The 24,550-nt window shown below is 55.6% G+C and overlaps 2 protein-coding genes across 3 annotated transcripts; both read left to right on the top strand.

The window, feature by feature from the left end:
- Positions 1-1,153: 1,153 nt before the first annotated feature.
- On the top strand, positions 1,154-11,521 carry CD276 (CD276 molecule). Of its 2 annotated transcripts, none has more exons than XM_027888829.1 (8): positions 1,154-1,188; positions 3,846-3,978; positions 5,260-5,610; positions 5,994-6,290; positions 7,123-7,263; positions 8,803-8,844; positions 9,253-9,288; positions 10,470-11,521. In XM_027888829.1, exons 2-8 carry the CDS (start codon positions 3,942-3,944, stop codon positions 10,490-10,492), a joined length of 927 nt encoding a protein of 308 aa, XP_027744630.1. In that variant the 5' UTR covers positions 1,154-1,188; positions 3,846-3,941; the 3' UTR covers positions 10,493-11,521. The 2 variants fall into 2 exon arrangements, with proteins under 2 accessions (XP_027744630.1, XP_027744621.1); XM_027888820.1 differs by lacking the exon at positions 1,154-1,188 and adding an exon at positions 3,678-3,746.
- A 5,613-nt stretch (positions 11,522-17,134) lies between these two features.
- On the top strand, positions 17,135-20,300 carry LOC114059844 (zona pellucida sperm-binding protein 3-like). The gene is made up of 9 exons (XM_027888741.1): positions 17,135-17,536; positions 18,113-18,231; positions 18,315-18,418; positions 18,559-18,736; positions 18,822-18,942; positions 19,049-19,140; positions 19,210-19,355; positions 19,821-19,940; positions 20,170-20,300. The coding sequence occupies exons 1-9, from the start codon at positions 17,135-17,137 to the stop codon at positions 20,298-20,300; spliced, it is 1,413 nt and encodes a 470-aa protein (XP_027744542.1).
- The last annotated feature ends 4,250 nt before the right edge of the window (positions 20,301-24,550 follow it).

Here is a 24,550-nt window from a genome sequence, read left to right as displayed (position 1 = left end):
GCTCTCATGGGTGGCCCTTTCCAGTGCAATGGCTCCCAAATATTTGAGGGTTCCCCCTCTAGCTGCAGACAACACTTTCTACCCAGCACAGCATGGGGTTGCTGATGCCTCTGGGCAGCTGGTGTGGGTAAATCATTAGCCAGGTTTTTCCTGGGAAGCAGCCTGGCCTCTGCAGGGCAAACTCAGGCTGCCTTTTGTTCTCCCCAGAGGATGTGGCTCAGCCTTCCTGCCTCGCCATGTCCTGGCTCCGTGCACACCCCATCCCGAATTTGAGGTCTCCAAAATCCCCGGTTCAAGCACCCCAGTCCCCTGGGTCTGCATCTCCCAGCTTTGAGGATTGGCTCTGTGCACCCTGTTCTTCCAGCCCTGTGCACTCCCTAACCCTCTGCACTGGTGTGTCCTGGACCCCCAACTCTGTGTATCCCAACATTCCCATTTTCCTGCACTCTATGCATCCCTGTGCCCTGGGTTATCTGTACCCCAGTTCCAGGCACCCCAATGCCCAGGTCACGTGTATTGCAATCCCCTGACTCTATAAGCTCTGCTTCCCCAGCTCTGTGCACCCCAATACCCAGGCCCAGCATGTACCCCAGTACCTTGGCTGAATGCACCCCAATGCCCTGTCTCAGCATACCCCAAATCACCTGGCTCAGTATACCCCAACCCTTCCAGCTCCTCACCCCAATCCCCCAGCACCAGACACCCCAGTCCCCTGGCTGAACGTCTCCCAACCCTCCCAGCTCTGTGCATTCCAATTCCCCAGCCCTGTGCACCCCAATCCCCCTGGCTTGGTGCCCCAACCCTCCCATTTTAGTGTATCCCGATCCCCCAGCGCCAGACACCCTAATCCATAAACCCTGGCTCTGTGCACCCCATTCCTCTAGTCTGGTGTTCCCCAACTCTCCCAGCTCCGTGCACCCCAATCCCCCTGGTTCAGTGCTCCCCAAACCCGAATGCCTGTGCACCCCAATCCCCTGGGTGAACGCACCCCAGTCTCTGGGCCCTGTGCACCCCAGTCCCCCAGCTCCAGGTTCCCAAATCCCCCCGTTCTGTGCTCCCCGATCCCCAGCCCCGCTCTCCGCCGTGTCCCGCTCCAGGCTCCTCCCGCGCCGTTCCCGGCAGGAAGCGGCCGCAGCCAATCGGGCCGGGGCCGCCGCCCGGACCCCGCGCTGCCGCCGCCGCTGCCCGGTAAGTGCAGGAGGGGCCCGCCCGGCCCGGGGGCGGCGCTGGGGCCGCGCCGGGGCCGGGGGGCTCGGGGGGTGCCGGGGGTCCGGCCGGGAGCGGGGCAGCCCCGCGGGAGGAGCCGCCGCCGCCCCCGCTGCCCCTCCCGCGGGCCGGGGCGCGGGACCCGGGCGGTGTTCCGGGAGGGCGGAATGAATGGGGCTCCCCCCGAGCCCGGCCCCGCCGGGGGGACACGGCGCAGCCGGGGCTGGGGGGCTCAGGGAGCCCCGGCAGAAGTTGTGGGGGGTGTCGAGGTCCCCCCGTCTCGGTGCGGGGCAGCCCCGGGGGGCAGGCGGTGGCCCCGTCGCTTCCCATGGCGGGTACGGGTTCAGGGAAGGCGGCATCCCGGCATCCTTAGAAATCCGATTTAAACCGCCCTATTTAATGTATTGGGCTGAACACACCCCACGCGTGGGACAAAACCCCGAGAAGAAGCGGTTCTCCCCTTTTTTCCCAGGCTGAGACAAGAGATGCTCCCCTCCCCCTTCCTGTCACCAAGTATCACCCCGAATTTACATCCTTTCGTCCTGCCAAGTATCACCCCAAATCCTCGTCCCTTCCTTCTGCCAAGTATTGCACCCCCGAATCCTCATCCCTTCCTCCTGCTAAGTATCACCCCAAGTCCTCATCCCTTCCTGCCACCAAGTATCACCCTGACCCCTCATCCCTTTTTCCTGCCAAGTATCGCACCCCGAATCCTTGTCCCTCCCTAACCCCAAACATCACGCCCCAAATCCGCACCTGGAATTTGAGGATTGCACCCCATTCTTCCACCCCCACTTTTCCCCCCATCCCCACAGAGTCCCAAGTGAGGAGCTGCTGCTGTGCACCCAGAATTTGAGCAGCAACTAAAAATAGTCTAGAGCAGAGCTGAGCACAAACCCCAGGCAGGAGAGGAGCAAAGCGAGGGGCTCAGCCCAGGCACCCCCAAAAGTTGGGATTGAGCCGGGCCGGGAAGCGAGGACATATCCCTGGATCTGTAGATGTTTTCTTTGCATCTCAGGATGATAATTTGGTAGCTGATAATGTGGGTATTATCAAAAAGCTGTGTGATGATTAATAAAAAGTAGGGAAGGAATGAGGTATGATTCCTGGGGGGATTTAATTATTGCTTGGGTTTCTGGAGGGTTCAGCCATCCTGGCTTGCCTTCACAAGGGCATTCCTCTTCCAAGGAATGTGTTTGTGGAGTTCCTTACATCCCAGTTTGTGTCAGAAGCTCAGGTCTGGGACAGAACCCATCCTTTGTCCCGGGATGACACCACAGGAATGGGGAAACTGAGTCACGGAATGGCCAGACTCCCAGCTGCAGAAGGAGGACGGGGGACATGGGTGTCCCCTTCCCGTGACACCTCTGAGCTGGTCTGGCAGGACTTGTAAGTCACGAAACCCGTAAAATATAATTTATTTTAGCATCACCAGGAAAAGGGAAGAACTCCAAGGGAGATGAGTCATGGTTTCCCTGGTCTGGGCAGCTGAGTGATGCCCCATCACCCTCTCCTGCCACGGCTCCCTCCCATCCCGGCTGCCTGGGATTGGGCACAAGGCTGGCTCTGGGCTTGCCCACTTGGGAAAAGGCAAGAGTCAGGTTTAAGAACAAAAGCTGGATGATTTGTTTCCCCCAGAGAAGCCTCATGCGTGGGACTGAAGGAGAGAGGATTCTCCCTCAGAGACCTTGTGGCAAAACTGTGCCTCAGCTTCCCCTATTCCCCGTGCCTCAGTTTCCCCCACGGGAGCTGAGCTGACCAAAGCTTCGGGGCTGCCTTTCCCCTGAGGGAGGGGGATTTAAGGAATAAGGTGCCGATGGCCCCCATTGTTCCTGCTGCCCCCCAGGAAACCGGTGCCCATGCCAGTGATTTATTTCAGACTTGGCTATGTCGGTGCTAAAGGCTCCGGGCGGAGCTCTGGGATGTGCTGGGACAGGGATGGGACAGGGCAGTAGCGCCGCTGGCTGCGATATCTGGGGCTCATTCCTGCTGGGAGGGAGGAACGCGGGTCACGAGCTCTTGGCAGGGCCGGGAGGGATGCTGGGGAATCCAGCCAGGGTAGCCAGCGGTGCCGGGCAGCCTGCCCTCACCTCTCCCCACATCCAGCACTGAGACACTCTGGCTTTATTCCCCATTTTTTGTGACAACTCTCATGCCGGAGATTTTCCTGCCACGAACAGGGATGAACCTCCCAGCCCTCCAGCTGCTGGCGGAGCCAGGAATCTGCAGACCTCTGCTGTTTAGCTTCTCGGTTTAGTTTTCAGCAGTTTTGGACACTGGGAGCGAGTTGCCTCCTCTTGGAGGACAGGGACGTAACAGCCCAACGCTGCTGCGGGGAAAAGCTGGGAAAGAGAGAGAAACAAAGGGGAGGAGAAGCAGGGAGGAAGGGAAGAGGCTCACGTGGCTTCCCCAGGGCACCGGCCAACGCCTCCAGCACAAGAGCTGCCTCTGGCTGCATCGGCTCCCCGATGCTGAGGATGCAGCAATCTCTTGGATGGTGCCAGGCTGGAGGTGAACCCCCTCCCAGGTTTTGGGACAGGGTGGGTGCTCCGTGGGGACGGCTGGTGTGGGATCCCTTCTCTTGCTCTTTGTCCCTGGTTCCCAGCACCATCTCAGTGTTTCCTTCTGTTTTTCTTCAGCTCAGGGCTCTTGTTCCAGGAGAGAAGGCTCCCTGTGAGGATTCCTGGGGCCGTGCTCGCTCCTGCTTTCTTATCCAGACTTTCCTTGTGCCAAGGATGCTCTTCCCGCTGCTTGTCCTGGGAGTGCTGGCAGGTGAGTAGGACTGGAGGGGTCAGCGTGTCACCACCCCAAAGGAGATGTCCTGAGTGCTATGTTTATCCCAGCAAAGCTGCCTTTGCCCTGTGGTTCCTGGTGGCAGCTCCCACAAGGAGTTTTTCCTGTTTTGTGGTCCTCTGGCTGCCCAGGGCATCACCCTGGCCATGGCTTGTGGTGGCCCTTTGTAGCAGGGGACACCTCCTTCCATGTGCTTCAGCTGAGTGGCAAAGCCAGGGGAGGTTTCAACTTACCTGGGGGAGACGTTGGGACTGAATCCTTTTGGATTCCACAGCCAGCAGCGATTCTGGCCAGGCTGGTTCCTAAAACCCACTGGCATTTATTATTAGCCCGAGGGAGACGTGACATTCTGGAGTCTCCCTGGAGCCAGGCAGGCTGCCCGATGCTCTCGTCCTGCCTGTCTGTCCGTCTGCAGCCCCTGGCAGGGCTCCTCCTGCCCGGCTCCTTCCTGCAGCTCCCCATCCTTCCCACTCAGTCCCTTGCCTCAAATCTCATGTCTCATTGCTGCCCTTGTCCCATGGGAGGTATTTGCTGTGGGAAGGGCTTTGCTGTGTTCTGCAGCGGTGCTGAGCGTGAAATATAAAGGAAATCCATGGTCTGAGGTGAGATTTTCCCCCTTTTCCTCCCCGTTTTGGGGTTGGGGGGAATTAATGCCCTTGGTCTATCCCAGGACCAGCTTCAGGTCTGGCAGCCCTGGCACAGCTGGTATTGCTCTGTGGTAGGGTTGGAATTGTGCCGTGGGACCGGGACACGGCTGGCATCGTGCTGGAGCACTGGGATGAGGTTGGCACCACGCCATGGCACACTGGTTGGCATCTTGCCGTGGCACTGGGATGAGGTTGGCACCGTGCCATGGCACACCGGTTGGCATCGTGCTGGAGCACTGGTGCCATCTAGTGCCTGCCAGCCTGGCCAGAGCTGGCTCATCCTGGGGACATGGGACTGTGTCCCCACTGCTGTCACCCCCTGACCTCCCCTCCCCATGGGGACAATGCAGGCTGTGTACTGAGGGGTGCAGGTTTGGGTGCCCGTGGCCATGTCTGGCAGCTGAAGGCGCTGGTGCCCCGGGTGTGGTGCTGGATGTGGGGCTTTCTCCCTCCTGGCAGGGTGGGCTTGGCTGGTGACAGCCCTGAGATGCCCATGGGTCCCTGCCACGGGCATCCCTCCTTTTGCTTAGGTGTTATCTAGGTGGAAGATTAAGGAGGTGCTGCTACAGGTCCCACCACCCCGTGTTTTTTTGCCCTTGTCACCCTCCTGTAGGTGCCATGGAGATCCAGGTCCCAGATGAGCCCGTGGTGGCCCTTTTTGGCCAAGACGCCACCCTGCGCTGCTCCTTCTCCCCCGAGGCCAACTTCAGCCTGGACGACCTGAGCCTCATCTGGCAGCTGACAGACACCAAGCGCTTGGTCCACAGGTTCTCCGGTGGCCGGGACCAGCTGGAAGACCAGGGCAGGGTCTACACCAACCGCACGTCCCTCTTCTACGACCAGCTGCCCCAGGGCAACGTGTCCCTGCTGCTGCGGCGCGTGGAGATCGCGGACGAGGGCAGCTTCACCTGCTTCGTGCGCGTCCGGGACTACAACAGCGCCGCGGTGACGCTGCAGGTGGCAGGTGAGGCAGGCAGAGCTGGGGTGTCCCCGTGTGTCTGCCCAGTGGGAAGGGGTCTCCATCATGCTTTGTTGAAGCCCCTCTTTCCACCCTTGCTGTGGTTTCCCCATGAATTCAGGTCTCTGTTAGAGACCAGCCAGCTGCATCTCCCCAAAATGTTGCTGTGCAGGTTACAGTCCCTTCCCTGCCATCGTGGAGAATCTCCCAGTTAACAGAATGCTTGGAAGGACAGCCATAAATGACCCAAAGTTGGGGAGCCTTCAGCTGATTGGTCTTATCAACTGGAAGAATCTGTCCTGGGGCTTGCCCAACCTCATTGGGTTGCTCCCGATCCTGATCCTTTGGTTGTCTCCATCGCATCATGCTGGTTGTCCTTTCCCTTGCAGCTCCCTACTCCAAGCCCAGTGTGAACCTGGAGCCCAGCAAAGACTTGAAGCCAGGTGACCTGGCAGTTGTGACGTGCCACGCCTCCCGCGGCTACCCCGAGGCCAGCGTGCTCTGGCAGGACAGCCGGGGCAGCAACATCACGGAGAACATCACCACGTCCCAGGTGGCCAACGAGGAAGGTCTCTTTGACGTGCACAGCGTCCTCCAGGTGCTGGTGGAGCCCAGCATCACCTACTCCTGCCTGGTGCAGAACCTGGTGCTGCAGCAGCACGGCCACGCGTCCGTCACCATCACGGGTGAGCCACCAAACCTGGGGGAACGAAGGGCTGGGCTCTGTCTGGAGGAGGTGACCGTGGTGGCACTGGGATCTGGGATCCCTACTGTGGCCCAAAGCCACCCTGGGTGTTGGTACCCTATGTGTCTGCTCTGTCAACCTCCCCCATTGACCTACAAGGCTGACTTGAGGCTGTGCTGTCTGTCCTGTCACCCCACACCAGCGTCCCAGTAAGAACCAGTGTCCTTAGTTCTTAGTCTCCAGCTTTGCTCCTTGCCCTTTGCCAGTCCAAACCAGCAGCACAGGGTATGGCAGGTGTCTTCTCCTTAGCCTGTTGCCATGGGGTGCTCTAAATTTGGGGATCCCTATCCCAGCTGCACCAATCCTACTTCAGGAATGCAGGCTGGAGGAATCCATCAAGCACCTTCAGCCTCACCGCTTCACTCTCAGCTCTTCCTGCTGCCTTCCTTATAACCTCTTGCCCTCCCAATAGCATTAATTAGTATGTAATTACTCTAGGTACGGTGTTTGCTGGTTAGGAAGGTGGGTCCCTGGTGCAGCATAAACTTTCTAGCTGGATGCACCAAACTCTTGCAGGAAAACCTGCGTGGATGCTGCTGGTTGGGGACAGGGGGGTGGCTTTTGAATGGGCTCCTGAGCATGCCAAAAAAAGTCAATCTCAAGGTGATATCTGTGACGTCTTTGACTTCCAAAGCCACCCTTGTGCCACCAGCTCCGTCCACGGGGGACGTGCCCCTGGCGCTGGGGGGGTCCTGGGTGTGGCACACACCTGGTTCCCTGGCAGGGCAGTGACGCTCACTCACCCAGGCGTTGTCTGTCCCCTCCCCTGCAAGGCCAGCACCTCGCCTTCCCCGCCGCCGCGCTCTGGGCCACGGTGGGGCTGGCCATCTGCGTCCTGGGGCTGCTCGTCGTCCTGGCCTACGTGTGCCACAAGAAAATCCGGGAGAGCTGCGAGGAGGAGGAGGAAAATGCAGGTAACGGGGCAGCTGCCTCCCCCAGAAAGGGGGAATGGTTTGCCTGGGGTGGTGGAGTGGGGGGAGCTGGGATAAGTGTTAACCAGCACAGGTTTGCCTTGGTGGTGGCGTCTTCTAAAGGGTGAAGGGATGCTGAGGGGGGTGGCACCAGCAGATCTGGGCCACAGAGCCCATGCTGGCTGCAGGCAGTTCAAACATACACCTGGTTTTCCTCTCACCCAGCCTGTCTTCCCCCTTTTCCTGCTCTGAGCATCCTTCCTGTGTCTGGTATCCACAGCCAGGAGCATCTCCTCCAAAGAGGTGCCTCTAGCACTTAGCACCATAGAAATAGCTTCAGAGAGATGCTCTGCGCTCTTGTTTTCCTGCATCCTCCTCCTGTTTGGGTTGTTTTTTTCTTTTATTTATGGAGAAGTGTTTGCACAAAAAGGGGGGGGTTGTTGCTTTAAAAAGCTGCCGTGCTCCAAAAATGGCCGAGGAAGCAGCTTTGCTGGCATTCCCGGTTGTTTTCTCTCGCTGCCTCCTGAGGCATTCGCTCTGCCAGAGCCTTTCACTGCCGACATCGCTCTGCAGGGCCGGGACATGCTGTCTCCCTCCCCAGGGGCTCCTGCTTCACCCCTCTCCCTGCCAGGAAGGACCTTGGAAGCAATGCCACCATGATCCCTGGCTGTCCGTGTCCCCAGCAGTGGGGACAGAGAGGGTTTTTTCTCTAGGAAAACATCTGCAGAAGTTATATGTATATTTTTTCTTTATATATATGTAATATTTTTCCCTCTGTACAGAGTATTTTCTCCTCAGCCAGGGGATTTTCAGGGCCGTGACGCTCAGCCGTGGCCCGGGGCCAGCTGACCTCAGTCCTCTATAGCCTCAAGACACAGCTCCCACCCCGTGATGTTTTCCACTGATGCCTGCACACTCTCAGGAATAACCTTTTGCCGTGGCTCTTGCTCAGCCAGTGCCAGGCAGGGACCCTTCCTGCCTCCCATGGCTGCCAGGCTCATGGGAACAGTGATTTTTGCCAGGCTTTCCTGCTGGGAACAGCAGCGTGGCAGGACTTGCCCGTGGGGTGTAAAAGCTCCCGGGCTCCGAGGGTGGCAGCCTGGTGGGTGCTGTAGGAGGGGGATGCTCATCCCTCGGTGCTGGGGTATCCCGGAGGCGCCGGGGGATCCTTGGTGTCCCGCTAAGCCCCTCGCCGAGTGTTGCTCCAGATGGCAGCCGTGCTATAAATAGGGCTGCGACGACTGCGCTGCGTCGCCTGGAGCTGTGCCTTTCCCTGCTTCGCTTGTGGGGAATGTGCCACGCTGGCACAGCGCGGGCTGGGGGAATACCCCCGTGGGGGGCTGGTCTGGGTGGGTGCCACTCGCCTCCCTGAGCACCCCCAGCAGCTCAGCAGCACCTGATCCCGAGCGAACCCCGGGATATGCAGCGACTGTGGGTTGCTCCGAGCAGACGGCAATCCAAGGGGCATCCCCAAAATCCCGGGAGGTGGGGTTTGGGGTGGGCACTGGCACGTTTCCCACACTCTGGCTTGCTCTTTTGCAGGGACGGAGGAGCAGGATGAGGAGGGGGAAGAACCCAAGACAGGTGGGCGAATGGTCCTATATAATAAACTTGAGGGTTTGTTGCATGGGGAGTGCATTTTACTGCCCCTCCATCGGGGCTCGACCCCCCCGCCCCCACGCTCCCCCTTTCTCTGGCACATCCCTCACCTGGCAGCTCCCTGATAAGCCAGTCTATCCCGTGATAAAAAAGCATCAAACAGTTTAATTATATGCCCAGTGACTGCCTTTATCTGCTGGCACAGGAGCAACCCCGCTTGGGGTGCTGTCTCCCCTGCTGGGCAGATATAGGGACCGGGGGTTGGTTTGTGATGGAAATTGGTGTCATTATTGGGGTGGGTACCCTTAAGTGGGGTTTTTAGCTGTTTCCTCTGGGGAGGTGTCTCCTGGCAGGGGAGATGGGACTGACCATGTGCTGCTTTGCTTTTCACAGCTCTGCAGCTACTGAAAAGCGCGGAGAGCAAAGAGGGTGAGTGGATTTGGCAGGACCATGAGCTGGCCCCTGGTGAAGGTTTCACCCTAAGCATCACCTCCAGGTGATGCTCAGATCTATGTGGAAAGCAATCTATTGGATTTTGGTTGGGTTTTTTTTTTCCCCTCCGTATTTTCAATTTTCATCTTTTTCCACCCCAATTCTCCATCAGTTTTTCCCGGATCAGGGATTTCCCAGCACCCATTCCCACCCCAGTTTGGGCTGGCTGGCTCTGGCTGCTGCTTGTGTCTCCCAGCAGCGATGGAGCAAGGCAGCCAACTGCTTCTACAGGATGTTTTTCTCTTACCCTTCCTTTTCTTGGGCACCTTGGGATCAAGAAAACCCTCCTGGCCACCAGCTCTGGACACTGTGAGGAATTTGGGGTTTTTTTGAGTGTCACCATCAGTTTGCAGAGAGGAGAGGAATTGCTGGGGTGGGTCCTGCCCGTGCAGAGAGCTCCATCCCTCCCCACGCAGAATTCCCCAGCAGCAGCCTGGTGCTGAATTTCAGGTGGATATTCATGGAAATTGGTGTCTCAGCTCTGCCTTTCTCTATCTTCTCCCATCCTCCTGGCTCAGTGCTGCCAGCAACCCATCACCCCTCCCAGCCCGGTGTTGGGCTCCAGCGCTCTGTGCCTGGTCAATCCTGCTCCTCTCCGACTCATTCCCATCCCAAGATCTCAATCTTTTAATTTATTTCCTTTCTTCTATTAAATCAGAGGCTTGGCCTCTGCTGCTGGTGAATCACTGCTAATTTAACCCTTCCTTCCTCTGTTATTTGACCGTGCTCCGTTTCCTGGCCCCTTGGCTTTTCATTCCCAGTGTGTCCTGTTTGCTTAACCCCATGTGCCAGACATCTCCCACTGGCTCCTCGACCACTTTTGCAGCAGAAACGAAGATTGGATAATAACACCTCCCAGGATTTGCTGGCTGCAGGGGCATTTCTAGCCAGGAGGATGAATGAAGGGATAAAAACACACCCAAATGTGCCTGGTAGTATTTGCCTGAGGCTGACATCACCCTTGGGAGCGGGGATCCCAGTTTTCCTGGGCAAGGAGAGCCCAGAGCTGCTGCAACCGAGTGAACTTTTAAAGTTAGACCTGTTAGTTATTACTCTTTTTTAATACGATTGTCAGTTATTTATTTAGTTTTGGTTTGTTTTTTTTTTTTCCTTCACAGATAACGAGCAAGAAATTGATTGACAGGAGCTGGGGCACCCCCAGGCAGTGCCCTGTGCCCTGGACCAGCTGAGATGTCCCCAGTGGGGACGAGGCCTGGGTCCCCTGGGAGGACACAGACCCGCTGCCACCCCTCATCCCGGGTCCCATCACCTTCCTCTCTCCCTGGCCACATCTTTGGGGTGCCCTGGGGCTGCGTCTCTTCATCCCTGGCAAGCTCCGAAGGCTGGCGTGTCCCTCCCCGGGATGGTGTGTGTGGGATGGAGGATCTTCCCTGCCCATCCCCACGTGGGCCTGAGAACAACTGGCATCACCTCTTCCCCCGGGCACCCTCTGTGCCTCCTCCCTCACGGCCACAGCTGAGCCAGCACCTTCCAGGTGCCTTCCAGGGCACATTGCACTGCCCTTCCCAAGCCCACAGGCCTCGGGAGTGGTGACGGGCTCATCAAGGTCCATGGGAATGACTACGGGAGCTCCGGAGGCTCCAGGAAGATGGGTGGGGCCCAGGGATCCCCCGGCACGGTGCTCTTGGCCCCCATGGAGGCACCACTCCAGGGGCGTGTGGGGATGATTATTTTTTTCACTTTGCAACACTGTGGTTCCCACCGGACTTACATTTTTGCCTTAAATGCAAAATCCCATTGGGGTGGTTATCTCCTGCCTAGGACCAGGGTTTTTTGGGAAGGGCAGGCCTTGAGGGGGAAACCTGCTGGCCAGGTGAGGCCCCCCTGTCCTCCCTGTGGTGACAGAGCTGGTGCTTTGGGGGCTGAAGCACTGCCTGGGGCAAGCCTGGCCGGTGTGTGGGGTTGAATGCTCGTTTTTCCCATGGGATCATGGGGTTTTGCTCTTGTGCATGTCCTGGGGGTTTTCCTGTTGCTGCTGGGGGTGTGGGGGCACCCAAACTACCAGGGTGAACGAGGTGGTGCGTCCCCGGTCCTGCTCCAGGGGTGGAGAAGTCCCCGATGGCTCTTCTGCTGGTTTTAGTCATTATTTAAAATCCAGAATCCGAAGGGATTATTGTGCCTTGACAAATAAATCTGGGGTTGTTTTGGCGAACGCTTTCCGGGCTTGGTGTGGTCTCTGGGATGCAGCTTTGGACATAAATAGCCTGAAGATTGGAATTCCCATGAGCAAAACCTTCATGTTCCCCTTTCAACTCCACCTGAGCTGCCCTCATCCATCCCCCAGCGCTGGGAGCAAACGGCCAATGCCTGCCCTCATCCCTCTGCTTTGTTCTCATCCCTCAAGCAGTGGAATAAAGAGGAAAATCCCGTAGGGATGCTGTCATCTGTCCGAGATGGCTCTGGAATTCAGGCTGGTTAATCCCAGTGTCAGGATGCAAGCGGGTTCTGACGGGGCCTGGTGAGGAAGGGACCTCCCTAAATCACCTATGAGCGACTATTTTTAGCTGTCCTTCCCCATCACGACGCCAAGCTCTGCATTCCAATGGGAAAATATTCCTAAAGGCGAGACAGGGGAACGTGTGCTGGTCTCAGCCGCTGATTAGGGAGGGGATGGATGGTGATTTCATCGAGGGGTTTGATCTACAGCCTGAATTAAGTGCCGGCGCGAGTTTTAACGAGGTGCCAGGAGGTGCCATTAATATTATTTAGTGCCCAGCACTGGGCTGGGGGAATGAAGCCATTAAACACCCCTCGGGTAACTCATCCTTGGCGGGCAGGGGGATGAGTTGTCCCCGTGTCTAGGACATGGTTGAAGGTCCTGAGATGGTGCCACAGCATCCCTGGGGATGTCTGCTCCAGCTGGGAGCTTCCTGGCACTTTTATCTGGGCAGATTTGAGGGTTTTTTTTGGCAAAGTGCAGCCTAGGCCATGTAGGGAAAGGAACTCTTGAGGCTGGTGAGGGAGAAAGTCATAATTAGCTGTGGAAGCCCAGGGAAAATAGTCCTTAGGTGGCTCCAGGGTGATGAGCCCTTCTGAAGTGTGAGCTGCTGTTCCCAGGAGGATGTGCTGTGCTTTGGCCTGGGATAAAGCACCCCGGGAGGAGCTTAGTTGTCCCTGTTGTCCCCAGGTGCCATCCTGCTTTTGGGGCTGTCCAGGTGATGGGTTTTTTGGGGAAGAAACCATCCGTCCTTTTCTTAATCCTGTGTGATGAGACCCAGGCAGGGATGAGGCTGATCGGCCATGGGTGTTTTTCCATTCCTAAAAGCCCTCAAGTCCTTCTCTGCCCGATCCTGGCTAATGGTGAACCTGGCAGCTGGGAAAGTGGAATTTAAGAGGGATGCAGCGTGTGAAGGACCTGGCAGTGAGAGCTGGCAGCTCACCTGTGTGTTTTCTTCATCCCTCCTGGGAGCAGGCGAGGCTGTGGGTGCATCCGCATCCGAACCCCCTGGATGGGTGAAGAACAACCCCAAAATCCCATTTGGCAGCTGATTTCGGGAAGCACCGGGGCGAGTCTCTCCCTGCGCCGGTCGATGGCGGCTCCATTTGCCCCATCAATATTGAATAAAGGTTTCCTGCTTTCTCTATTGACCTAATTCCAGAGAAACGTGGGAATTCCGAGCTGAGCCTTGTTGCTGCCTCCCTCTGAGGATTGCGCAGGCTGGAGGATGGGATGGGATGGGATGGGATGGGGTGGGATGGGATGGGATGGGATGGGATGGTTAATGCCCCTGCTGTCCCCTTGGATGGGGACAGAGAGCCACGTCCTTGCAGGCAGGGACTCTCTGGATACCCCACCCTGGGGTGGGATAAATGATCCCCCTGCCTGTCCCCTTGGATGGGAACATGGATAGGGCCACATCCTTGCAGGCAGGGATGCTCTGGATACCCTGTGTGGTGGGATGGATGGGATGGATAATGCCCCTCCCGTCCCTGTCATCCCCTTGGATGGGGACGTGGAGGGGGTCATGTCCCTGCAGGCTGCAGGGATGCTCTGGATCCCCATGGGGTGAGTTGGATGCCAAAGCTGCCTGGCACCCCTGGGTGACTCACACTGCCCTGCCTTGTGAGTCAGTTTTGTTTTCCAGAGGTGAAGGATCTGCAAGAAGCACCATTTTCTGCGTAGGCTTGTTCCCATGGGATGATGAGCAGGATCCATCTCCTACACTGCCCCCAAATATCCAATTTTTGGCCTCAGAATTGCCTGAATTCAGCTGGAGAGCTCAGAGCAACCTGACTGAGCTGCTTTCTGATTTGAAGGCCGTTGCAAACAGAATATCTGAGTTTCCCAGAGAAAGCAGAACCCAGAAACAGCCCCAGGGCTGTATCTTCCTGCTGCTCTGCTGCTGAAGGCAAGGAGCAAAGCCAAAGGCAGTGGGAATTTTAAAACCCATTTTCTGCATCTGCTCGTAGCTTTTCTTGGGAGGCAACACCCCAAACGAGTGAAATCAGTTTAAAACTCCAGAATTTGTTATGAACAGACAGTTTTTATTGTATTTCCCTTCTGTTTCCTCCCAGTTGTAACAATTGGGATGGGGAAACCACCCAGCTCCGTGCCAGCTGTGCTCGGGGAATTTGCTTTCCGTGGGCAAGTTGGAGCCAACACAAAGCCCTGGCGCGCTCCAAAGCTCGTTTTTCGTCCAAAATAAAAGGCCTTGAAAAACTCTCACTGGTGCCATGGCTGCTGGTCCCACACCCTTTTGATGGGGGACAAGGAGAGCCATGGTATTCCTGAGGGAGTTGGGACTCCCATGTGGAGTCGGCACATTCAGAGCCGGTTTCTCCCCCCACCCCCAGAGCCCATTTTTCAGAGCTGGATCCCAAGCAGGTTATTCCCTGCAGCCACAACATATCTGATCTCGCTAAGTCAGAGTTAACGGAGGGGTTGAGAGACGTTTTAATTACAGCTTTGGCTTTCCCGCGTGATTTATCCCGGGCAAGGCAACCCGTTCATCCATCAGCACTTACGAGGGATCTGAGGCAGAAAGGAAGCGCGGGGGGTGTTTATGGCGGTGACTCAGGAGTCGTTTAAGAGAGATTGGAAATGAAATGGGGATGTTGCTTAAAAAATCCCCTACCTGGCACGAAGGACTCGTCTCCAGCCAGGAAAGTTAATGAGCGATACCATTTCCAAACTCCAGCTCTCCTCTTTTGCCAAGCGGGGATCGCTTCTCTTTGGGATGTGCTGGTGGGAACGAGGGAATTGCGGTGACGTTCCGGTGTCGTGTTGTGATCAGGTGGCATTGCAGTGTCCTTTTACCATGGCAAACCCCCCGGCAATGCTTTTCCAAGCAGGATCCGAGCTGGCGCCGCAGGAAGAGATGCAAAGAGAGCATGGTGCTGTTTAATGAGCCTTAGAGAAGCGTGTGATGTCTCAGGTGAGGAGATGTTGCTTAAACAGCGCCTGAGAAGTATTAAGTCCCCCTATTAATACAGTATTTAACACTCCAGTGGAAAAGCATCCTGGTAAATAAGCAGAGGAGACAGAGGGAAACTGCTGACAGGGCAGTTGTTTTCTGTGCCTGATGGAGAAATAGTTTCCCTCATCCCAGGTGGGGAAGTTGTGTGTGGTTGAAAGGGACCTTCAAGCCCATCCAGTCCCACCCCCTGCCATGGGCAGAGACACCTTCCACTAGCCCAGGCTGCTCCAAGCCCTGTCCAACCTGGCCTTGGACACTTCTAGGGATGGGGCAGCCACAGCTTCTCTGGCCAACCTGTGCCAGGGCCTCCCCACCCTCACAGGGAAGGATTTTTTCCCAGGGTAGATCTCACCCTGCCCTCTGGCAGTGGGAAGCCATTCCCCCTTTGTCCAAAGTCCCTCTCCAGGGACTGATGAGGGAATGTCCTTCATTCCCAGGGGAAGCCTGCAGTGGGAGGACTCTGCAGCTGGGAAGGACTGTTCCCCCAGAGCTATTAAATCCCGATTACAGTGATGGATGCGGCATCGCTGCGGCGCGCGCTGGGAGGTGGTGGATGGGGGGTTTTGTGCTGCCTATCGATCTCTTTTGCACCTGAATGAGAACAAAAGCTGTTTCTCACCCAGTAGCTCCAGGATATTAAAGCCAGTGAATCTCCCGTCCCTTTTTCATCCCAGATGCCTGAATTTATTTCCCACTGTACCGCTCCTGGTGCGAACCCTTGGCAGGAGCTATGGCAGGGTGTGAGAAACCCACCTTTGTGGGGAGAAACCTTGGGCTGTGTCAGCGTGAGACACAGGGCTGGGGCTGCGCGGGGCTCCTGGGGTGTGTGGGTGAGCTGCATTGCTCCCTTTGGGACAGGAGCACAGGTGTGTGGGTGGCGTGCAGGGACCCATCCACGTAGCCCTGGTTCTCCATAGAGGTTCGTTTGCAGGAGGTTCAAATCCTGGACCTTCAGTGCCATGTCCTGCTGTCGGGGTGGGTAATGGGGCAGCAGGAATGTCACCTCCCATTCTCCTGGATCCCTTCAGCTCCAGGAACTCCCCCAGGCAAACCCAGCTTGCCTGGTAAAACACTCCAACCCAGCAGAGGGATGAGCTGGGTTTGGAGATGACCCACCCCTGCTGAATTAATAAAGAGGCCTTGAGCTGCCAGAGAGGTTTTTCTTGTCGTATCATTTATTCATCATTCATAAAAATATCAGGGGCAAGGCCGGGACACGGAGATCGTGCTAGAAGAGGTTGGCGTGTGTGTGTGTGGCATTATTCATGCTGCAGGAGAATGACAGCCAGTGCCTGATGAATGGGCCCACAAGTGGATCCCACCAGGAATTTGGGTGTACCCCTGCGTCTGGGTGGGACCTCTGCTCATCTGTCTCGTTACTGTGATGTCCCCTGCAAGTGAACAGGGCAGGTTCCCCCCATCCCAAAGCCACCCCAAATCCTGGGAGGAAGATGCTGCAGCCAATAAACCCTGTGTTTCCCTGGGCACTCATGTAAAGCACCATTGGAAGCACACCAGGAACACAAACGTTAAGGCTAAAATATCCCTCCCAGCTCATTCATCCACGATGTTGAGGAGTCGGTGTGCCCAGGGCATCCCCTCCCATGGCAAGGGGACCCCCCTCCCTGGGACCTGCCCCCACAGCAGACAGCTCCAAGTGACCCCAACCCTCCACCCAGCTCGGAGGTGTAGAGCCATTAGTCATCCTACTGTACACACGAGCAGCTGTGCCAATTAGTATAATTAACACACGAGGGCCAATTAATCTCTTGATTATGCCTGCCATTCACTTATCAGCTGCTGTTACGGGAAGATCGCCTTTTGTACCTCTGCTTTCTATGCAAATGAGCCAGTTATGATGCCTTCATTACTCCAAACACAATTACCCGGCGCAGATTCCCGTGAAATCGGGCACGGACAGATTGCAGATGCCACGGGCCACAGCCCAGGTGGGTTTTGCTGCTCTCCTCTCCATTTCTGAACGTGCCACCTCCAGTGGTGCTTCGCCACGTGGATTCTCACAGAGTGAGAAGGACACAGAGGTGCAAGGGACTTGTGGCCAGCTGGCCACTGAGCTGGCAGTGGCTGATGCTACCCCAAAGAGGCAAGACATGGGACAAAGTGCTCAGGGGCAATTCCCAAGTGCAGGTCAAGGAAAATCATCCTCTATGCCCTGAGAGGGATGATCCCAGCTGGATCCCATTGTGCTGCTCCTTGCTGGGGTGGGTCCCACTGGCAGCCCCCAGGTGTGCCCTGTCTGGGCTGGGCTGGGCTGCTGGGGGTGCTGGTACAAAAGGGCTCCTGGGCAGCCCCCTCCTCCATGAGCTGGTTTTTCTGGAGTCAGGATGGGGCCTGGAGGCAGCCTGGCTGTTGCTCTGTTCTGCTGGGTACTGGCTGAAGCGGTATCCTACAGCCCCTGGGGGTTCCCTCAGAGGGACTTGGGGGTCCTGAGGGTCCGGGGGGACTCCTCCTGGAGCCGACCCCGTGGGCCTTCCTTCTCCCAGCCCTGGGCATGGGTGGACGTGTCCCAGCTCCAGGCTATGGCCCCACTGCACCCCGTGGCCGTGCAGTGCCAGGAGGCACAGGTGGTGGTCACGGTGCACAGGGACCTCTTCGGCACCGGGCGCCTGGTCAGGGCTGCGGATCTGAGCCTGGGATCAGCCTCCTGCCCGCCCCTGTCCCAGAATCCTGCTGAGAGCACCGTGACTTTCGTGACTGGGCTGCACGAGTGTGGCAGCACCCTGCAGGTGAGGGGGGGTGCTGGGCTGCTGAGTAGGGATGGACCTTCTCTGGGTCCATCTGACCAGCACGGGGTGGGTAAATGGGAAGTACTGCAGAGAGCAGTGTGCTGCCTGATTCACCCCCGAGAAGCTCTTGGTCCTAGAAGTGACCTGGTAAAGGGTTTGGGGTGAGGAGAGGCTGATTCAGTTGCAGCAGCTCAGCAGCAAGGAGTAGTGTGGCCATAGCAAAGGTAGTTTTTGGAGTATGGGTGCCATCCTTAAACCTGCACCCTACAGCAAACAGGACTTGTAGTGGTTTGTGACTTGGATTCAGCTGGATGCAGGGACATATGGGAGAAGGGGTCCTGATGTGGGTGCTTGGAGTTTTGAAGTCCTTGAGGCTCCCTGACCTCCTTCAAGGCTGGCCCCTTCCTGGGACACCAACATGAAGTTTTATGGTGTCCTATAGGCACTGAATTTGGGGATGTGGAGGACAGCCTGTGCCTTTACAGCCGTGGCCTATAAGTCCTGGCAGTCCATGCTGAGCTTATGGAAACTAGTCTGTTTTCCTGTCTTATCATGTCTCCCAAATCTTCCTTCCAGATGACCTCAGACTCCTTGATTTACAAAACAATCTTGTCCTACAAACCTACTCCTTCTGGCAACCTGGTCATTGTAAGGACCAACCCAGTGGTGGTTCCTATTGAGTGTCACTATCCCAGGTGAGCGTGTGGGCTGTGCCTCTGCTCCCATGGGCCTCAGGTGATGGTGGCATGGCTGTTAATGCAGATTTTCCCCCGTTTAGGAGGAGCAATGTGAGCAGCAGCGCTGTCCGGCCCACGTGGGCTCCCTTCCACTCCACGCTGTCAGCTGAGGAGAGGCTGATGTTCTCCCTGCGCCTCATGGATGGTGGGTGCAGGCCTGGCAGCCTGAAAGGAGCTATAACCTGGACTGAAGTCAGGCCCACCCTGCTGCACAGCTGAGAGGTTCCTGTGCAGGGCAGGGCAGTGTGCTGCTCTCCCCAGTGACCCCTTGAATCTCCCTTCCAGATGACTGGAGCGCGGAGAGGCTCTCCAACGGCTTCCAGCTGGGGGAGAGCCTGCACCTCCAGGCTGACGTGGCTTCTGAGGGCCATGTCCCTCTGAGGCTCTTCGTGGATGACTGTGTTGCCACTCTGAGCCCCGACAGGAATTCATCCCCCCGATACGCCTTCATTGACCTCAGCGGGTAAGGGGGGGCTGTGCTCCAGGTGGTACCGCTGAGCTGTCCCTGACAGGGACAGCCATGTCCCTGACTCCTGACCCTTGCCCAGGTGCTTGGTGGATGGGAGAGCAGATGACACCTCTTCAGCCTTCATCTCCCCGAGGCCGAGGCAGGAAACACTGCAGTTTGTGGTCGACGCATTCAAGTTTGCGGGAGACAACAGGAACCTGGTGAGATGCTGTGCCAACCCCTCCTCCCCAGGCTGCTTTAGATGTGCTGCTCTGCTTGCAAAAAAAGTCAGCATCCAAAGCTAACTAGTTTTAATTTCCCTTCCAGATCTACATCACTTGCCACCTGAAGGTCTCCCCAGCTGACCAAGCCCCAAATCCGTGGAACAAAGCCTGTTCCTTCAACAAAGCCAGCAGCCTGTGAGTAGCTGGTGCATGTAGGGAGGGAACCAGCCTGGAGGAGAGGATTTACAGGTGATTCTGTTTCAGTTGGGCACCTGTGGAGGGTACTGGAGACATCTGCAGCTGCTGTGAGACCGGCAACTGCCCGATGCATGGAGGGTACTCCCGGAGAACCAACCCTCCGGCCAGATGGCCAGGGAGGCGCCTGAGGAGAGATGTCCCTTCCAAGCAAGGTAGGACTGCGTCCAAAATGTACCCCCAGGGCTGGCTGACCCTCTCTAGGCTGGGACAGCCAACATGCTGTAACATCTGTAGTTTAAGGACAAACCGAGCTCTTCTCCAGAGTCCTTAGGCAAACCGAAGGAGGGAGAAGTTGGGTTGGATATAGGGAAGTTCTTGGTTGTGAGGGTGGTGAGGCCTGGCCCAGGTTGGCCAGAGCAGCTGTGGCTGCCCCATCCCTGGAAGTGTTGAAGGCCAGGTTGGATGGGGTTTGGAGCAACCTGGGCTAGTGGAAGGTGTCTCTGCTTATGGCAGGGGAGGAATAATGAGATGGGCTTGAAGGTCCCTTCCACCCCAGGCCATTCTGGGAATTTATGACTTTATCCTAAGTAACTGGGTCTGTATCCTTATGTTTAAAAGGAAAGCTGCTCTTGCAGGGTCCACCCCTGTGAATTCATTCTTTTGTTTGTTTGTTTTAGGTGGTCCCTCAAGGGTGACAGAAGCTGAAGTCTCAGTTGGGCCACTGTTAATCCTTGACTCAGCTCAGGGATTATGGAGTTCCTCTGGAGGCCTTGGACCAGCAAGGAAGACCCCACAGGGTATGTGTGTGGGGTTATTTTGTTTGATTATCTCTCAGGTCTCAACTGAAGGTGACTCCAGGTTGTTCTAGTCATGAATCCCCTGTGATTCCACACCTGGAGAGACATTCCAGTATAACCATCAAAAGACAGTCTGGGGCACTCCTTCCCAGAGCTGCCTGCAAGCTCACCCCCTGGCAGATGACAGGAAGCCATTTGATGTGTAGTGAGTGGCTCTTGTCTCTCCCAGGTGCTGCTGGAGGACTCTCCGTGGTGGTCCAAGTTGCCATGCTCGTGGTGGCCACTCTGCTGAGCCTGACGGCCCTGGGACTGTTCCTTGTGTGCAGGAAATGCCCCTGCCCTCCTGGGATGTCGTTGTAACCTCCAGCCCTAATAAAAGGAAACGTTTCTGCCCTCTCCTCGTGTGAAAGGTTTCTGTCCCTCCTCAGTGGAAAGGAGGGGGACACCAGGCAGCCTTTGGTCTGCTTGGATGTGACTTTCCAAGCATGGATGTTCCCTGGATGTTGTACCCTTGGCAAGGAATCCTGAACACTGGCTGCAAAGAAGGTATGGCTCCTATTTTCAGGTGGATGAGGGAAGAGTTGATAGTGCTTAGAGGTGCTGCTGAATGGTTCCCTGACTCCAGAAGTCCTGTTTGCTCCTCCTCAGCAGGGATGTTGCCGGAGGATGCGAGAACAGGCTTTTGGTGGTGTAAGTTAGTACCTCCTCATCCAGGCTGCAGCATCTCCTGAAGTGGCAGTTTTACTTTGGGCTGTGTGGCTTCTGCTGCTGGGAGAACTGGGAAAAAAACCCTGATCTTGGGGATGGAAAAGGGCTCAAGATGCTTCTGTTTAGTGTGGCCTCAGCTGCAGGGAGAGCAGGGAGCAGTAGCTGGATGGGAAGGTGGAACTGGGGACACTGTAAGAAAGAAGGGACAAATAGGGGGAAAAAGCTACTGGTCCACCAGCTCTAATTTACTTTTTTTTTTTTTTTTTAATATAAAGGAGGAGAGGCCCTCAGCTGGTGGGTTTGCATGGATTATCATCACCTCTTCTTGTAGCACTGTTAGGGACTTCCTGCTGTGCTAGTGGAGCTGAGCTATAGGGCACAGGAGTCCTCATCACACTGAAACTGAGGCAACATGCACCAGACAGGCCTTAAAGCTGTGTTAAATTGCTCTGTGCTGTTTGGCTTCCCCTCCCACACAGCACAGGCTCACCCCAAAGCCTTGGCTTAGGCTGCTGAAAGCATCTTGCCTGCGGTGGAGTTCAAGCTGGGTGTGAGCTCTTGGTGTCTCAGCTCCCACTGTGGTGAGCCAAACACCACTTGCACTCCTCAGAAGCTTGGGCAACACAGATATTTCTCCAGTGTTTTGTGTCCCTGCCTCCAGTTCCAGATGGAGGCTGCAGGATTTCGTTATCCCGTGGCTGGGAGGGCCATGTGCTTTGAGGTGCTGGCTGGTTTAAAGATCATAAATGTGCCCTGGGAGAATCAGTGCCCTTGTTTATGTAGTGTGGGACCCTGTGATCAGACTCCTTGAGGCACAGGTGTGCCTGGATGGGAGCAGGTGCCCCTTCCAGGGTGGATCCCCGAGCCTGTTGACTCCCCTCCATCCTTCTGGTCTGATTGACCACATGGCTCCTTCTTGCTTTCCATATCCTGGGACAATCCAAACACCTGATGCTTGTTAACAGCCTGTTCTGAGCTGCGGGAACTGCTCCTGGCCCTGGATAAGGAGTAAAAAGGACCAAGGTTGATTCAGATGTTTGGGTCCTTTGCTTTTGCCTTCTGAAAGCTGTTAAAGGCATTCCCTAAATTTGGTGGTTGAAGGCTGGAAGCAGCTCTCTTGCCCTGGGGCTGGAATTCCCCAGCCAGTAGGCTGCACTCTGGTGGTGCTCAGTCTCCCTACAGCACATTCCAAGGAACCCTGAGGGCAGCTACAGCTCTGCAAAGGGAAAGCAGCTTGGTGCCTGTGCTCCATGGGCCTGGGAGGGTGTGGAACAGGGACTCCCTCCCCAGACAAGCCAGGATTGAAAGCCCAGGGATGATGTGCTTCAGGCAAATGTTTCCTGGTTCTGTTTTCATTGAATTAAGCAGCTGAGCTGAAATAATCAAGTGGAAAAGTGAGGCAGCCATGTAAGCTTTCTTTTTTTTTTTTTTTTTTTTTTTTTTTTTTTTTTTTTTTTTTTTTTTTGGCTGGAATCTTCCCTGATCAGGCTCTCAGCCTTCATGTTTTATGTACAAGCTCCTTCCTGGAGGAGCTACAGGAGATTAAAACCTCCTTTTTTTCCTTAATTTTTACCTTGACAGGGTGACATGTGCTGAGTGTGTGGCCAGGCTGTGATGTTGCCCTGCCAAAAGGGTGTGGGTGTTCTTCCCAAGAGACACCGCTGTGTCCTCAGAGCAGGGAAAGGGGGAGGAAATCTGGACGGGTGGGGGGAGTTTATGGCATGGAAATCCTCTTTTGAGGCCCATCTGAAGCAGGAAGAACTTGTGTTGGGAATGCCGTGCTCCAGGCTGTCCTTCCCTCCTGCCAACCCCCTTTCCCAGCCCAGGAGGGGCCACAGGTGAGCTTGGCTTCCCCCTGTGGTACCCACCAGACTGGATTTTTAGTATAACTAACATAGCTATTAATTCTTTACTGAATTATCAGTCCCAAACCAATCTTTTTACCGGGTTTACCAGGGGAAAAAAAAAAAAAAACACACCAAACTTGAGAAGGGCTTAGTGGAAAAACAGCTCCCAGAAATCCAAGCCTGAGCTAGGGCTCCCAAAGCTGGGATTGCTGGGGGTGGATCAAGGAGATGGAGAGGCAAAGTTGTCTCGTGGAGGTTGACTGAACGTTTACCCAGTTACAGGGCCAGGCTGGAATGTGCCACTGGGTGCCCCCCAAGAGTTGGGGTAGTGCCAGAAGCTGCTCCACTGTCCCAAAGGCGCTGAGACTTTGTGTAGGTGACATTGCTGGTCCGCTTTTTCCCCCCATCTGCTTTTACACAGCCTTGTGCAATTCCTTGATGGAATGGCAGTTATAGTCTCTGGATGGAGATGTTGGGTATAGGCTCCAAGTGGCCTTCAAGGCAAATGGTTGAAAGAGAGGGAATTTACTGTGCAGGAGAACCACCCTGTGGTCCTTACAGGAATTCTGGGACCCTGTCCCATGGGAACGATGAGAACATCAATGCCACATCGATCCCACTGCACCTCTGCCCCTTTCCACCCTCATTTTACCCCTGTGGAGAAGCTCCCTTGATGCCTTGAGGATCCAGTTCCTGCCCCAGGTATCTCCTGGAGCTCACCCTGCTCCTTTAGCTGCACTTTGATCCCAGTTCAGGGGCTTCAGCCACGCTTTCCTGCCATGGATATCCCTGATCAGCAGCTCCCAGAGTCCTGTGAACACGTGGGAAGCTCATTAATAACAAAGAAATATTCCCTTCACTGGAGGGGAAAAAAAAAAAAGCAGGAAAAATAACTTCTGGTGGTATTAAAACTTATCTTCGGTGTTTTCTCTCTAAAGCCCCAGGGTTTGGGAGGGAGGGACCTGTGAGAGGGGCTTTTCCCACTGTTGATGTCATTTTGTACCAGCCCACCTGTGAAGTGTTTGGATGAAGGATCCCGGGATTCATTTCCTGAGCCAGGGCAGGCTGAGGGTGTGACACAAGCTGTGCCCTTTCTCAGCCCTGGGATGCCGCTGGGGCAGCTTTTACAGGTACTGACCCTTTGCAATGCTCTTTCCTGGATGCTTAAGCTGTTTGTTGTAAATAATTTCGATTTTCCCTGTGTGAGTGTCTGGTGAAGAAGCCAAAAAGGGAAATTTCTGGTATCTCTCACTGGTGTTTATTCCCAGCTGAGAGACAAATGTGTTCCCCCAAGGAACTGAACTTAATTCACTTCTGCTTTTGCTGCCAGAAAAAAAAAAAATGTGCTGCGGTGTAAATGGAGATGAAGGAGCAAAGCCCGTTTGAAAACACCGCCGGTAAATTAAAGTTTTGCCGTATTCGCCGAGGTAATTTGGAGCAATTCCCTGCTAACGAATTAATGCACCACTTCTTGTTCATTATGGCTTTCCTAATTTAATTGGAGCTCTAAGTGTGAGCTTCATTACCAGCAAATATTAATGCAATAAAGCAGGTTGTGGTGGAGTCCATCATTCCCAGGGAGCTTTGCTGTGCTGGAGGAGGAAGAGGAAGGTCAGGGATGCTGCTTCGTGGGTGCCATGGCCAGGGGGTTGCCCAATCCTTGGCAGAATAGAGTCCATTTTCCTGCAGCCTCGCAGGGAAGAAAGGCACTAAATCCCTGATCGATCTCACAGGCGTAGTGAGGGGAGCAGCTCCATCTCACCATAGCCCTGGGTTGGCTTTTTAACAACCCTCTCGTAGGAAAAGTAAAGCAGAGGGAAGCAGAGCACGGGTGAGTTTCTGAAGGTTGGGCCCGGGAGGGACAGGGCCACTCCTGCTCAGTCGTGTTCTTGGATGCAAATGGCTCCATGCATAATTCAAGCTCCTGTGTTGCTTATCCTGAGCAATCTCTGCTCTGGCTAAGAGGGATGGGGAGGGGGAGGCTTCTATTTTCAAGCCTTTGTTGTTGTTGTTTTCTCCCCAAAGTGCTTCCTAAGTGCTGGGTAAACAGATTTT

The sequence above is a fragment of the Empidonax traillii genome, unplaced genomic scaffold, assembly GCF_003031625.1.
Source record: "Empidonax traillii isolate 1590-97213 ecotype Southwest subspecies unplaced genomic scaffold, ASM303162v1 scaffold12:size2584012, whole genome shotgun sequence".
Lineage (NCBI taxonomy): Eukaryota > Metazoa > Chordata > Aves > Passeriformes > Tyrannidae > Empidonax > Empidonax traillii.
Note: the sequence above shows the minus strand (reverse complement) of the source record. Positions and strands in the feature narration are given on the sequence as shown.

Excerpts from the sequence above, each read along its gene's own strand:
- CD276 (XM_027888820.1), top strand. The coding sequence starts at position 3,684 with ATGCAGCAATCTCTTGGATGGTGCCAGGCTGGAGGTGAACCCCCTCCC. Across the intron at positions 3,979-5,259 it reads TGTCCTGGGAGTGCTGGCAG|GTGCCATGGAGATCCAGGTC; the intron begins GTGAGTAGGACT and ends ACCCTCCTGTAG. Across the intron at positions 9,289-10,469 it reads AAGCGCGGAGAGCAAAGAGG|ATAACGAGCAAGAAATTGAT; the intron begins GTGAGTGGATTT and ends TTTCCTTCACAG.
- LOC114059844 (XM_027888741.1), top strand. The coding sequence starts at position 17,135 with ATGGGGCCTGGAGGCAGCCTGGCTGTTGCTCTGTTCTGCTGGGTACTG. Across the intron at positions 18,737-18,821 it reads GCCTTCATTGACCTCAGCGG|GTGCTTGGTGGATGGGAGAG; the intron begins GTAAGGGGGGGC and ends ACCCTTGCCCAG. Across the intron at positions 19,941-20,169 it reads AGCAAGGAAGACCCCACAGG|GTGCTGCTGGAGGACTCTCC; the intron begins GTATGTGTGTGG and ends TGTCTCTCCCAG.